This window comes from Nicotiana tabacum, chromosome 23 (assembly GCF_000715075.1).
Source record: "Nicotiana tabacum cultivar K326 chromosome 23, ASM71507v2, whole genome shotgun sequence".
Classification (NCBI taxonomy): domain Eukaryota; kingdom Viridiplantae; phylum Streptophyta; class Magnoliopsida; order Solanales; family Solanaceae; genus Nicotiana; species Nicotiana tabacum.
This window is the reverse complement of record NC_134102.1, coordinates 7,079,372-7,095,112: the sequence shown is the minus strand read 5'-3', so window position 1 is coordinate 7,095,112 and position 15,741 is coordinate 7,079,372. Positions and strand designations below refer to the sequence as shown.

Here is a 15,741-nt window from a genome sequence, read left to right as displayed (position 1 = left end):
ACTGCTTTTGCTTGCTACCTATGCAAAGTTTCCTGGAATCTAAATGCCATATGGGGTAGCATGCATTTGAGATCTTTTTTTGGGAAAGTGAATATCATCTGCAAGTGAATATAACCAGCTAATTGAGGCAACTTTTCTTGGAAATTTAGAAAACAATATTCTGCTATGAGAGAATGACAATTGAGACTTGAGAGTGTTATGTTTTGTGAGTGAAGAAATAAAGTCTATTTATATTTAAATTAGTAATTAATGGAGGTGTTATAATTTTTTTTTTTTTTTTTTAAAAAAACTCCAAAAGGGGCTAGTTTTGCAATTCCAGCCGTTGGGAAACGGTGAAAAGGAGCTGACCACTGCCAACGTTCAATTACATATTATTTTTTTTTGTTGAAATTATAGCTGTTGAACCGGTCCGGGCCAATCCGAGCCGATTTGGGTAACTAGTAACCCATTGATGTGACTTTATCGGTTTGTACTGGTCCGGTCCACCTCTATGTTGTATAGCCGCTCTCAAAATAATAACAAAAAAATGTATAATTTTTGTATATTTTGTGTGTATATATACATTATGCATGTTATATACAAAAATTATACAAATTTTACACACTTTTTTGATTATTAAATATAAATAGTTTTTGACGCGAGCTAAAAATAAAAAAAGTCATGTTTCAACCGGCATAAACCGATTCCCTAGCCCAACCTTGTCCGGCCCCTTATACACCGGGCTAGTTCGGTCTAGAACCGGGCGGCCCGGCCCGTTAGCCACCTTTAGTTTCAACAAAGTAGCTCCGTGATCACTTTAGGTTTAAAGGAGGGATGGAAGTATAGTTTGAAAATAGAAAGGCACTTATAGTCCATTTACTAAACCTTATATCTCAAGAATTACAAAAAGTAAATATCATTATTTAGAACTAAGTTGTTAGGATAGTATAACATTTCAATGGCACAAAAGAAATAAGCATTTGTTACTTCTAATCATGATTTTTGGGTGTCTGGGATTAGGGTGGAAATTGGGGGAGGGGGGGGAGGGGGGAGGAGGGGGTTAGGAAAATTAGTGGGCGTTTGGACATAAAAATTGTAAAATTCCAAAAAAAAGTGAAAAAAATTTCAAATGAAAATGGTATTTGAAAATTTGAGTTGTGTTGGGACATGAATATAATTTTGGATTGTTTTTGAAGTTTTGTGAGTGATCTGAGTGAAATTTTGAAAAACAGCTTTTTGGAGTTTTTCAAATTTTCGAAAAATTACAAAATGCATCTTCAAGTGAAAATTGAAAAATTTATGACCAAACGTTGATTTCGAAAAAAGTGAATTTTTTGAAAAAAAGTGAAAAATTTCTTATGTCCAAACAGACTCTAAGTGTGTTAGACTTTGGACATCTAAAACATAGCAAGTTTCAATCTTTGGTAGGTTTTCAACTCAGAAATCATGAACAATCATGCCAATGCATGAATTTCAAGTTCAGTTATGGAAAAGAAAGGGAAAGATAAAAGAAGGGGGTGGTTGAACCAGCAAAACATATAAAATACTAAAGACTATAGAGAAAAGTAGCCAAAGTTTCCTAAACTGGAAATCTTTGGTTGGAAGAAAAGCAAAAGAATGCAATATCATAATGAATGAAAGTTTTCTATTTCTTGAAATATCTTCTTGGTTTCTTGACATTCAAAAGGAACCAATCACACACCTAAGCACATATAAAAATAGAAAATTCTTGGTTAATCTATCATAGACAAAGCTCAGCTTTATTGAATCACACTCACAAAAAAGATCTAACTGCTAAAATTACCCCCCCCCCCTTCATATCTCAACAGTCAATTGAAGCAGGACATCCTCTCATTTTTCCCTCCTATTTTCTCTTCTGAAAAAACTGATAAAAATGAAAAACGAAAACAAGACAGTCTGGGACAACTAGTCGAGCAACAATAATTTTTCTTCATGTTGCCTGCCATTCTTTCTTAATATCAAATGTGTAGTTGATCTCCAAATAGCACTTGTTATCATCATCAAGAAACTACAAAATAAAACAAGAAGAACGACAAAAGTTTAGTTGATACGCATAAGAGCATGTGCGATTAAAGATGTGTTTATTTCCAAAGTGCAAAAAACATATACATGTGAAAGCATCTAGAATGCCACAAAATTCAGCTTCAGGTGAATGCCTAAATTTTAATGTTGCTTTTGAAACCATATCCAAGACTCTGCTTCATTTGGCATTTTCATATGGTGGTCCTATGTTTACTTAAAAGAGTAGTAGAAAACAAAAGATAATGAAGCTCAAATGGTCCCCTACTATAAGGTAAAGATAAGGACCATGTGCAATGGAACTGCAACATCACTGTCAATCTATCATATTGAAGAAGGGCCTATTCACCAAATTCAATATGTGATAAGCCATTAAACTAAGCCATGACCCAAGCAGAAGCTCTAAAATTCAATTTCTGGGGTATACAGGATGTACTCTGTTGAATGGTAAAGGGCAACCCCATGCGCTCCCGCTATGTGTGTGGCGTGGTCCACGGAAGGGCCGGACCACAAGGGTTTATTGTACTCAACCTTAACCTACATTTGTGCAAGAGGCTGTTTTCACGGCTCGAACCCGTGACCTCAGGTCACATGCCAGCAACTTTACCAGTTATGCCAAGGCTCCCCTTCACTATGTGTAATGGTTGATGAGAAATATTTAAATGTATGAAATGAGAAAGCTGATAATCACCTTTGTCCTTGCCGAGTAAGATCCTCTTGCGAAAATGCCAGAGGGAGTAGTCTCTTCTGGCATTTCGTGTGTATACGGCTCGGATTGAGGACTAAAGGCTCCAATCATTTCTTTCATGCTGTCCACTGAGATAAGGTTTTTGAAAAAAGAAAACAGTAATCAGAAACATCATATAAACAAATTTCTTAGGCCTCAAAATGACATTTCACAAAGAGATGGATACCTTTGATACCAGTTTTCCAAACTGTGTTTGTGTATTTGAGACCTGTCACTATATTATTGCTGACCTGGAATTTAAAGTTTAGGCTGTATTTGCTCCCTTCTTTCAGGACAAACCATGGACTTTTGGGTTTTCCATCCTCTGGGATTGGCAGAACAATATCAGGTCTACCGGGGGACTTAATTTCGAGGCTCAAGATCTTCACTTCTGGATCCAGTGACTCTACAATTTTATAGCAGACAGTAGAGAAAAATGTCAGGTTTTCTATCAAAAATTCTGAGAAAGGTAACAGTTTCTATATACGTCAGTCCTATGTTGCTCGGACTCTCCGAAAATGTCGATGGGTGCGTGTCGGATCCTCCAAAAGTAAAGTAGTGCATTTTGGAGTATCCAACATGGGTGCGGCAGCTGTTTTGGAGAGTCCGCGCAACATAGCTGGTAACCAAATTCTATCTCGACACCGAATTCATTGAGATGGAAATCCATTTATGCAAAGCAAATATGTACTTAAGATTCTACCAAATATACTTAACAACTGATCCATCTAACTGAACATGTTCAGCGAAACATGATCCCATTCCCCCCACCCCCACCCCCATATTTAACTGAATATGTATCCATAAGATGATTTGAACTCTGGGCTCGTTTAAAATAACAATCTGAAAGATGTCAAATTTCACAAGATTGTGTCTTAGTATATTCTTTTTTTCATAACCGTGGTGTCTGGTTAGCTTTCGCCGACCTCAACTATTCCACCGAGTCCCTCCATCCTCCTACCAGTGCCGATACATAAGATATGTGTCTTATTACGACATTCCAAAATTCACTTTGATGTAAGGCAGAGATCTGAAAGTTAATAATTTTACCATGCACTGCTCGCACCAAAAGAAAGATAAATGCAGGAAAAAAAGAGGACCACTACTAAAATCTCTTTCAAGCTGTCATTTTGTGAGAAGGGATAGTCATTGATATCTTAGAGAAACCAGCAAAAGAATCTCAAATTACACAGGCCTGTCCATGAAGAATGATTAAAAGGGGGTAATGACATAAAATCTTTTAAAAAAAAGGCAGAAGAAAAGGATAAATTTCTAAATGCACATAAATGCATGAAAATTGATGAAGCAAATCTTGAAAAGAAAATGGTTAAATTACCTCCTACAGCATTAATATCCACACTTCCAAGAAGCTGCTCCTTCCATCTTCTCAAACTCTCATCATCCTAAATTCCCAAAAAATGATCATACAAATCATATCTTATAAACAAAAACATATGAAAATCAGACATTAAGCATCAAGAATACAGAAAGATCCAATTTTTCCCTAAAAACAAAAGGGATGATATAACAACAACAACAACAACACGTCGTCGGGTAAGCTATATGAATCCTCACTGATCATGTTACTCGTTTAAATCCAATATTAGGCCAACAACAACAACAAACCCAGTAAAATCCCACAAAGTAGGGTCCGGGAAGGTGGAGTATGCGCAGGCCTTAAGAGAGAGACGGGGCTATTTTCGATAGACCCCGCCTCAACCAATATCAGGCCAGCATTATACAAAATAAAAATGAACATAGAAATCATAGCTTATAAGCAAAAACATATGAAAGGCACATAATTAAGCACCAAGAAGATACGAATATTCATATTTTTCTTAGAAACAAAAGGAATGATGCTAAGAAAAAGATGACAATTAAGCATCAAGAAGACAAAAAGATGCATTTTTTATTACTAGAAACAAAAGGTATAATGGAAAATTAGAAGAAAAATAAACACACACACACCTTATCTTTCTCAAATTGTTCTTTGAGAGTGCATTGAGGACCCAACTCAATCTTGTTAGTAGTTTCATCTTCATCATCCTCCTGATCAGTAGTGTACATTGAACTCTCACTCATTTGTCTGCTAACTTTATTCTCATTAACCTCATGCTCTATCTCAGAATCAGAATCAGCAATTCCTCCTTTCTTATTAGCCTCATTAACAGGTGCTAATTCCTCTTTATTACCTTCCTTATTATCCTCAAATCCCATTCTGCTAATCTAATTATTCACCCAAACAGTTTCTTGACATGAACCAACAAAGTTCTTGACAAGATATTACACAGGAAAATAAAAGGCCTATTACCACTTCTCGTTAATTCAGTACTCAAGATGTTATATTTGATATGACAAGAAGAGAATAAGAGCTAGAAAATTCCAAAAAGGGAGGTAAATTTTTTTAAAGAAACCTAAAAAGAATCAATCTTTATTAAAATACAAGAAGTGGGGTGATTATGGAAAAGTGTATAGGATGAGGGAAAAAATGGTCAAAAAGAATTTGAAGTAAAACTAATACACAGAAAAAGGATAAAACTTAGTTTGCTAACAGGAAAAAGACACCAAGAAAAAATAATATTGTAATAGATGAAAGGGGAAAGAGAGGGAGAGAGAGAAATGAGGGGGCTAGTTTGAGGAAGTTAAAGGCACATAAAAAGGAAATGGTCATGTGGTGATCCGTGTATTGTGAGAATAACTAAAATGAAAATCAGAATAATATAATAACAATATGGATAATTGCATCAGTTAAAAGAGTCCCACACAAGGCATTTCGAGTAGGATTTAGAAAAGGACCGAATTCCAAGAGGTGTGATATAAATAACCCAACCTAATGTTTGTGTGATATAAATAACCTAACCTAATGTAAACATTAGTGACCGTCTTCGCAACTCAAACTGATGACCTATACGAAGATAACTTTACCGTTGCACCAAAATTTTCTTAATATATTTTATCTTTTAGTTATTGATAAATTTTAGTTTGCTCCTTAGAATTTCACTTAGCGTATTTAACCTTAAGTTAATTAAAATATGTGTTTTTATAGGAGTAACAATACTAATCTACCACAATGCATGAATAATTAAATGATTTAACGGTTAATAATTCGTTAAATTTGTAAAGACATGCAGAAGAATCAAAAGTGCACATCTCAACTAGTTGAATGTTAAATATATATAATGAGGATCAAAATAAAAATTTATGGATATATTTAGGGACTAAACCACAAATTATTATTACAATAATAATAAGGAGAAAGAAGAAGGGAGAACAGAAATGGCTTCCATGATACAGCCTAGAATTTGGTGGATGATATATAATATATCCCCTTCGACACCTTCTCGTTGGACAATTATATATTCTAGGAAAGATTCAAAATATTATTGTAATACAAAATGTCAATAAATATAATTTTTTTCTTTGTAGTAATGGATGCGCACTAAATATAAATATAAAGTATTTTTTAGGAAAGTATTTAGTTTTATATACGGTCAAATATTTCTATAATAGTTTCGTTTGTTCCAATTTATTCCCCATTCATGTGGGGGATTGTTGAGGTTTTATTTTAAGATGTAATATTCTTAAAATGAGGGTGAATGGGAAATGGAGGGAAAATGAAATTTTGAGTAAAATTTTAAGTTTCCCCCTCTTAACAATGAGACATTGTCCCATATTGGAAGTGGAAGACATTTTTGGTGGGTATATATATAATTGCTCTTCTTGTAGATCTTAAAGAGTTAAGAAGAAAGCAAGCCTCGCGCCGTCGTCGTCGTCGCTCGCTCGGCTTCGGCTTCGGCTTCGGCTTCGGCTAATTTTTTAGACCAAATTTATTTGTTAATAGTAAATATTAACGTAAGATTATCCGTATTTGTAAACGGATATTTTCCAATCCGTGTATTGATAATTTGGCAGCCGGATAATGGTCTTCCCACCATGAAGTGCTTGCTCCACAAACATGTAATGCTTGCTCCACCATGAAGGGTGGACGTTTGGTCTTGCACTCCTTCTTGGCTGCTATATATATGAGCAGCAAATGTTGAAGAAAGATACCAAAAACTCAACATACAATTCGCTCAACAAATTGGCTATACATTGCATTCCTTCCTCTCAGAACTTCCATACGTTTTTCTGAGTATATACTCCTTCGTTCTGCATTGTTTTTAACTTCAAACAAAGCAACTGTAAGTGTGATTTGCTACCGAACTTTGTGTTCGCCGAAACACTGGGGTTTGAAGTACCGCTACACCAGTGTGTTATTCGTTCTATCCTGGGAGGAAATAATCCATTACCTTGGGTACTAGGAGGGGATTAAATTCCTTAAGGAAACACTGTGAATTCAGTGGGCTCGAATTTATTATTATTGTTTTATTACGTTAACTTATATTTTGCAGAATTAATATTTACAAATACAGCAATATTGACCGGGAATAACAATCTTAAGGAAGATATATATATTAGGGAAAATTTCACATAAGAATAACTGGGCTCCCTACTTTTTAATTTTATAGCCCATATTTCAATTTATAACCAACTATCCTAAAAATAATAGACTAAGATTCAACATCCAACTCCAATAGATTCTCGAAATTACTATTTAATTTTAAAAAAAAGATTGCTCAAGCTTTTAAGTTAATTTTCGAATCAGTAACTGTGACTCAAATATTAGTTCAACAAACCAAACCCATTTGGTTGGTGAAAATTAGATTTTTAACAAGCTTAAATATGTGGGTTTAAATTTCGAATTTGATTTTGTGAGAAATTTGGAGTGGGTGTTATTTAGACTTGTTAGAAATAGTATAAGGAGGTTGTGTATAAAATTTGAAATTATTTAATGGAGATTTGGACTGGTTTTGAACAAGAATTGCAACTGAAAATCGTGGAAGAAGTTCGTCTACAGACGCTTGTATAAACGTGTATCAAAGTGTATAATAGTGTATAAAATGTGTTTATACAGTCATATAAACTATTATACAAGATTATACATAATTATACGAAAAACTGACTCCGTCTTCTTCCTTGCGTCTTTTCTGAAATGTAACTCAAATCTTGCTCAAATCTACTCCAAATCACTTCAAATTTAAATTTTGAACTTCTTTTGATATTTTCAATCAATTGGAACAACACCCAATTCAAACAACTAACAAACTCAAAAAATTATATTTTCGAAGCTATGACTTCTTCGGAATCATTGTTTTGGAAAGAGGCAGTCAATAGTGAAATAGAATCCATATTGAACAACCATACATGGGAATTGGTTGATCTTCCTCATGGAAATAAACCTTTGGGTTCTAAATGGATTTTTAAGAGAAAAATCAAAGATGATGGCACTATTGATAAATTCAAGGCAAGGCTCGTAATCAAAGGGTATAGACAACGAGAAGGTCTAGACTACTTTGATACATACTCTCCAGTTACAAGAATTACGTCCATACGGATGTTAGTAGCATTAGCTGCAGTGTATGGTCTTGAAATTCATCAAATGAATGTTAAGACGGCCTTCTTAAATGGAGAGTTGGAGGAAGAAATTTACATGGAACAACCTGAAGGGTTTGTGGTTCCAGGTAAAGAAAAGAAGGTATGTAGACTTGTTAAGTCTCTTTACGGACTAAAACAAGCACCCAAACAATGGCATGCGAAATTTGACCAAACAATGTTGTCAAATGGTTTTAAGATAAATGAATGTGATAAATGCGTGTACATTAAAAATGTTCCAAATCACATAGTCATTGTTTGCCTATATGTGGATGATATGTTGATAATGAGTAATGACATTGCCAACATAAATGCTACTAAGCGTATGCTCAATAGCAAGTTTGATATGAAAGACTTGGGAGTTGCTGATTTAATTCTGGGAATTAAGATCAATAAGACTCCTCAAGGTCTGGCATTGTCACAATCTCATTATATTAAGACAGTACTTGAAAAATTCAAGCACTTGGGCTTTAAAGTTGCAAAGACTCCAATTGACGTGAATCTTGCATTAGCAAAGAACAAAGGCCAAAGCATATCACAATTGGATTATGCTCGTGTATTGGGATGCTTAATGTATATCATGAATTGTACACGACCAGACATAGCTTGTGCTATAAGTAAACTGAGTCGATATACGAGCAATCCAGGCCAATCTCATTGGATGGCAATGAAACGAGTTTTGGGATATTTAGAACATACCCAGAACTTTGAATTGCACTACAGTAATTTCCCTGTGGTGATTGAGGGATACTGTGATGCAAATTGGATCACCGGTTCAACTGATTCTAAGTCCACGAGTGGATATGTATTCACTATTGGTGGAGGAGCGGTATCTTGGAAGTCGTCCAAACAAACATGTATTGCCCGCTCTACAATGGAGGCTGAATTCATAGCCTTAGATAAAGCCGGTGAAGAAGCTGAATGGCTCCGGAATTTCTTGGAAGACATTCCATTTTGGCCCAAACCGTTGGCACCAATATGCATACATTGTGATAGTCAAGCGGCAATTGGAAGGGCTGGGAGCGTCATGTATAACGGTAAATCTCGTCATATACGACGAAGACATAAAACCGTTAGGCAATTACTCTCTAGAGGAATTATCACAATTGACTATGTAAAGTCAAGTGATAATGTGTCGGATCCACTTACAAAAGGCCTAACTAGAGAGGTAGTTGAGAAATCATCAAGGGGAATGGGGCTATGGCCGAGAACAAGTCATTGTGGCGGTAACTCTACCTAGAAGACTGGAGATCCCAAGATCTAGGTTCAAAGAGATCAAACAAAGTCATTAATGACGGTTCAACATTGTCAAATAAAATTTTAGTCCATTCTCGTGATGAGACAATGTTCAGTACCAAGGATAAAGCATTAAGGCTTTTTAATGATTTCTAAATTTGATACGGGGTATATCAAATAGTGTATCTACAGGATGACACGTTTAGGAATCACCTATTTAAGTGTGAAGTGTGAGCCGCTTCAAGGAGAACTTTGTAAGGCCAGTTCTCTACGCACTTATGAAACCAGGCGGTGTTCATGGCTGAAACGAACACAACAATGAGAACCAAAGACGGTTAAGGGTTGATTGTGTGACTTATGGTTGTCTAGGTATACACCAAAGATCGACGGTTCAAAGATATCAAATCTACCGATTGACCGAGTATATCCGACATAAGTTTACTACGGAAAGTTCAAAGGGAAACCTACTTATCCAGATGCAATTAATCCTTGCTTGTAAATCACACAGTTTTTTCATGCATACTTCCGTGATATAGCCATTCCCCATTCATGTGGGGGATTGTTGAGGTTTTATTTTAAGATGTAATATTCTTAAAATGAGGGTGAATGGGAAATGGAGGGAAAATGAAATTTTGAGTAAAATTTTAAGTTTCCCCCTCTTAACAATGAGACATTGTCCCATATTGGAAGTGGAAGACATTTTTGGTGGGTATATATATAATTGCTCTTCTTGTAGATCTTAAAGAGTTAAGAAGAAAGCAAGCCTCGCGCCGTCGTCGTCGTCGCTCGCTCGGCTCGGCTTCGGCTACGGCTACGGCTTCGGCTTCGGCTTCGGATTCGGATTTGGATTTGGATTTGGTCAAATGATCGATTGATTGATTAATTTTTTGGACCAAATTTATTTGTTAATAGTAAATATTAACGTAAGATTATCCGTATTTGTAAACGGATATTTTCCAATCCGTGTATTGATAATTTGGCAGCCGGATAATGGTCTTCCCACCATGAAGTGCTTGCTCCACAAACATGAAGTGCTTGCTCCACAAACATGTAATGCTTGCTCCACCATGAAGGGTGGACGTTTGGTCTTGCACTCCTTCTTGGCTGCTATATATATGAGCAGCAAATGTTGAAGAAAGATACCAAAAACTCAACATACAATTCGCTCAACAAATTGGCTATACATTGCATTCCTTCCTCTCAGAACTTCCATACGTTTTTCTGAGTATATACTCCTTCGTTCTGCATTGTTTTTAACTTCAAACAAAGCAACTGTAAGTGTGATTTGCTACCGAACTTTGTGTTCGCCGAAACACTGGGGTTTGAAGTACCGCTACACCAGTGTGTTATTCGTTCTATCCTGGAAGGAAATAATCCATTACCTTGGGTACTAGGAGGGGATTAAATTCCTTAAGGAAACACTGTGAATTCAGTGGGCTCGAATTTATTATTATTGTTTTATTACGTTAACTTATATTTTGCAGAATTAATATTTACAAATACAGCAATATTGACCGGGAATAACAATCTTAAGGAATTTAATATTTATTTCTGTACTTGTGTTATTCTTATTATTCTGCAAACTAAAACCTTTGTGGTTTGTGTACTCCCGTTTTGGAGAGTTAAGCCTTCGTGGCGTTTTGTTGGATATTAAAATCTACGTGATTTTTACTCCAGTTTGAAAACGTGTATTAAACGTTTGTTTGTGTCATTCTTTTCTGAAAAAGATGATGACTGAAAACGAAAACCAAGCTGTTCCGATGGCGACTGCCAATGCAACGACAAGCCGAACACCGGCGTTGGCACCGGCAGAAAAACCCGGAAAATTTTCCGGGATTGATTTCAAACGCTGGCAGCAGAAGATGTTCTTCTACTTAACTACGTTATGTCTACAGAAGTTCATCAAGGAAGATGTTCCTGATCTGCCGGATAAAACTCCAGATAATGAACGCTTTCTCGTGATTGAAGCGTGGAAGCATTCTGATTTTTTATGCAAGAATTATATTCTTAGCGGACTGGATGATAATCTGTATAATGTATACAGTAGCATGGAGACATCCAAAGAATTGTGGAATGCGCTTGAAAAGAAATATAAGACTGAAGATGCCGGGATGAAGAAATTCGTTGCCGCAAAATTTCTGGACTACAAAATGATAGATAGCAAGTCTGTTATTACTCAAGTCCAGGAATTACAAGTGATTATTCATGATCTACTTGCTGAAGGTCTTGTAATCAACGAAGCATTCCAAGTAGCAGCAATGATTGAGAAGTTGCCTCCGTTGTGGAAGGACTTCAAAAATTATTTGAAACACAAACGAAAGGAAATGTCCCTTGAAGATCTCATTGTTCGGTTGAGAATCGAAGAGGACAATAAAGCTGCTGAAAGGAGAGGCCGTGAAAATTCAACAATAATGGGAGCAAATATTGTTGAAGCTAACAAAAAGAGGAAGAAGGCTTCTGGTCCGAAATACAACCCAAGCAAGAAGCGGTTCAGTGGAAACTGCTACAACTGTGGAAAAATCGGACACAAATCTACGGAGTGTCGTGCTCCGAAGAAAGACAAGAAAAGGGGTCAAGCAAACATGGTAGTAAACCATGATGATGTTGATAACTTGTGTGCCATGCTCTCTGAATGTAACTTGGTGGGAAATCCTAAACTGTGGTGGTTTGATTCAGGAGCCACTCGCCATGTTTGTGCAGTTAGAGAGGCTTTTGCTACCTATGCTCTTGCTGAACCCGGAGAGACAGTTTATATGGGAAATGCTTCAACAGCAAAAGTTGAAGGATATGGGAAGGTATTTCTAAAAATGACTTCTGGCAAGGTCATGACTTTGAACAATATCCTTCATGTTCCCGAAATGAGAAAGAATTTAGTCTCTACTGGACTTCTTGTTAAGCACGGTTTTAAGTGCATTTTTGTATCCAACAAGGTTGTAATTAGTAAGAATGAAATATTTGTGGGAAAAGGTTACCTCACCGAGGGCCTTTTCAACCTAAATGTAATGGTTGTTGAAAATAATAATAATATTTCAGCTTCTTCTTACTTACTTGAGTCAAATGATTTATGGCATGTACGTTTGGGTCATGTCAATTATAAAACCTTGCGGAAAATGATTAACTTGGAAGTACTGCCCAAGTTTGAATGCGAAAAATGAAAATGTCAAATATGTGTGGAATGTAAGTATGTTAAACATCCTTATAAGTCAGTTGAAAGGAATTCAAATCCTTTAGACTTAATTCACACAGATATTTGTGACATGAAGTCAATACCATCTCGCGGTGGAAAGAAGTATTTCATAACTTTTATTGACGATGGTACTCGATATTGCTATGTTTACTTACTGAATAGTAAAGATGAAGCAATAGACGCATTCAGGCAATACAAAAATGAAGTTGAAACGCAACTTAACAAGAAAGTAAAAATGATAAGAAGTGATAGGGGTGGTGAATATGAATCTCCTTTTGAAGAAATATGTTTAGAATATGGAATTATTTATCAAACAACAGCCCCTTACACGCCCCAATCTAATGGGATTGCGGAAAGAAAGAATCGCACATTAAAGGAGATGATGAATGCGTTGTTGATAAGTTCTGGTTTGCCACAGAACTTGTGGGGGGAAGCCGTTCTTACGGCTAATCGAATATTAAATCGAGTGCCCCATAGCAAAACACAATCCATTCCTTATGAACAATGGAAAGGAAGGAAGCCCAACTTGAATTATTTTAAAGTGTAGGGGTGTTTGGCAAAAGTGCAAGTTCCTAAACCCAAAAGGGTAAAGATAGGACCGAAAACCGTTGATTGTGTTTTCATAGGATATGCGACAAATAGTAAAGCATATCGATTTCTGGTTCATAAATCAGAAAATCCCGACATTCATAATAATACGGTTATAGAATCAGATAATGCTGAGTTTTTTGAAAATATATATCCGTATAAAAAGGAATGTGAGTCGTTTGGTGAAGGATCTAAACGACCTCGGGAAGAAACAAAAGAAAGTACATGTAATCAGGAGAATCCAAGACGTAGTAAACGTCAAAGAATGTCTACTTCATTTGGACCAGATTTTGTGACTTTCTTATTGGAGAATGAGCCTCAAACATTTAAAGAAGCTATGACTTCTTCGGAATCATTGTTTTGGAAAGAGGCAGTCAATAGTGAAATAGAATCCATATTGAACAACCATACATGGGAATTGGTTGATCTTCCTCCTGGAAATAAACCTTTGGGTTCTAAATGGATTTTTAAGAGAAAAATCAAAGATGATGGCACTATTGATAAATTCAAGGCAAGGCTCGTAATCAAAGGGTATAGACAACGAGAAGGTCTAGACTACTTTGATACATACTCTCCAGTTACAAGAATTACGTCCATACGGATGTTAGTAGCATTAGCTGCAGTGTATGGTCTTGAAATTCATCAAATGGATGTTAAGACGGCCTTCTTAAATGGAGAGTTGGAGGAAGAAATTTACATGGAACAACCTGAAGGGTTTGTGGTTCCAGGTAAAGAAAAGAAGGTATGTAGACTTGTTAAGTCTCTTTACGGACTAAAACAAGCACCCAAACAATGGCATGCGAAATTTGACCAAACAATGTTGTCAAATGGTTTTAAGATAAATGAATGTGATAAATGCGTGTACATTAAAAATGTTCCAAATCACATAGTCATTGTTTGCCTATATGTGGATGATATGTTGATAATGAGTAATGACATTGCCAACATAAATGCTACTAAGCGTATGCTCAATAGCAAGTTTGATATGAAAGACTTGGGAGTTACTGATTTAATTCTGGGAATTAAGATCAATAAGACTCCTCAAGGTCTGGCATTGTCACAATCTCATTATATTAAGACAGTACTTGAAAAATTCAAGCACTTGGGCTTTAAAGTTGCAAAGACTCCAATTGACGTGAATCTTGCATTAGCAAAGAACAAAGGCCAAAGCATATCACAATTGGATTATGCTCGTGTATTGGGATGCTTAATGTATATCATGAATTGTACACGACCAGACATAGCTTGTGCTATAAGTAAACTGAGTCGATATACGAGCAATCCAGGCCAATCTCATTAGATGGCAATGAAACGAGTTTTGGGATATTTAGAACATACCCAGAACTTTGAATTGCACTACAGTAATTTCCCTGCGGTGATTGAGGGATACTGTGATGCAAATTGGATCACCGGTTCAACTGATTCTAAGTCCACGAGTGGATATGTATTCACTATTGGTGGAGGAGCGGTATCTTGGAAGTCGTCCAAACAAACATGTATTGCCCGCTCTACAATGGAGGCTGAATTCATAGCCTTAGATAAAGCCGGTGAAGAAGCTGAATGGCTCCGGAATTTCTTGGAAGACATTCCATTTTGGCCCAAACCGTTGGCACCAATATGCATACATTGTGATAGTCAAGCGGCAATTGGAAGGGCTGGGAGCGTCATGTATAACGGTAAATCTCGTCATATACGACGAAGACATAAAACCGTTAGGCAATTACTCTCTAGAGGAATTATCACAATTGACTATGTAAAGTCAAGTGATAATGTGTCGGATCCACTTACAAAAGGCCTAACTAGAGAGGTAGTTGAGAAATCATCAAGGGGAATGGGGCTATGGCCGAGAACAAGTCATTGTGGCGGTAACTCTACCTAGAAGACTGGAGATCCCAAGATCTAGGTTCAAAGAGATCAAACAAAGTCATTAATGACGGTTCAACATTGTCAAATAAAATTTTAGTCCATTCTCGTGATGAGACAATGTTCAGTACCAAGGATAAAGCATTAAGGCTTTTTAATGATTTCTAAATTTGATACGGGGTATATCAAATAGTGTATCTACAGGATGACACGTTTAGGAATCACCTATTTAAGTGTGAAGTGTGAGCCGCTTCAAGGAGAACTTTGTAAGGCCAGTTCTCTACGCACTTATGAAACCAGGCGGTGTTCATGGCTGAAACGAACACAACAATGAGAACCAAAGACGGTTAAGGGTTGATTGTGTGACTTATGGTTGTCTAGGTATACACCAAAGATCGACGGTTCAAAGATATCAAATCTACCGATTGACCGAGTATATCCGACATAAGTTTACTACGGAAAGTTCAAAGGGAAACCTACTTATCCAGATGCAATTAATCCTTGCTTGTAAATCACACAGTTTTTTCATGCATACTTCCGTGATATAGCCATTCCCCATTCATGTGGGGGATTGTTGAGGTTTTATTTTAAGATGTAATATTCTTAAAATGAGGGTGAATGGGAAATGGAGGGAAAATAAAATTTTGAG

At 36.4% G+C, this 15,741-nt stretch overlaps 1 protein-coding gene across 1 annotated transcript; it reads right to left on the bottom strand.

Moving 5' to 3' along the window:
• Positions 1 to 1,607: 1,607 nt before the first annotated feature.
• Positions 1,608 to 5,392, bottom strand: LOC107792507 (rho GDP-dissociation inhibitor 1). Its single transcript, XM_016614729.2, has 5 exons — positions 4,715 to 5,392; positions 4,083 to 4,149; positions 2,934 to 3,152; positions 2,711 to 2,835; positions 1,608 to 2,008 (listed from the first exon to the last, which is right to left on the bottom strand). The coding sequence occupies exons 1-5, from the start codon at positions 4,961 to 4,963 to the stop codon at positions 1,931 to 1,933; spliced, it is 738 nt and encodes a 245-aa protein (XP_016470215.1). The 5' UTR covers positions 4,964 to 5,392; the 3' UTR covers positions 1,608 to 1,930.
• Positions 5,393 to 15,741: the final 10,349 nt, after the last annotated feature.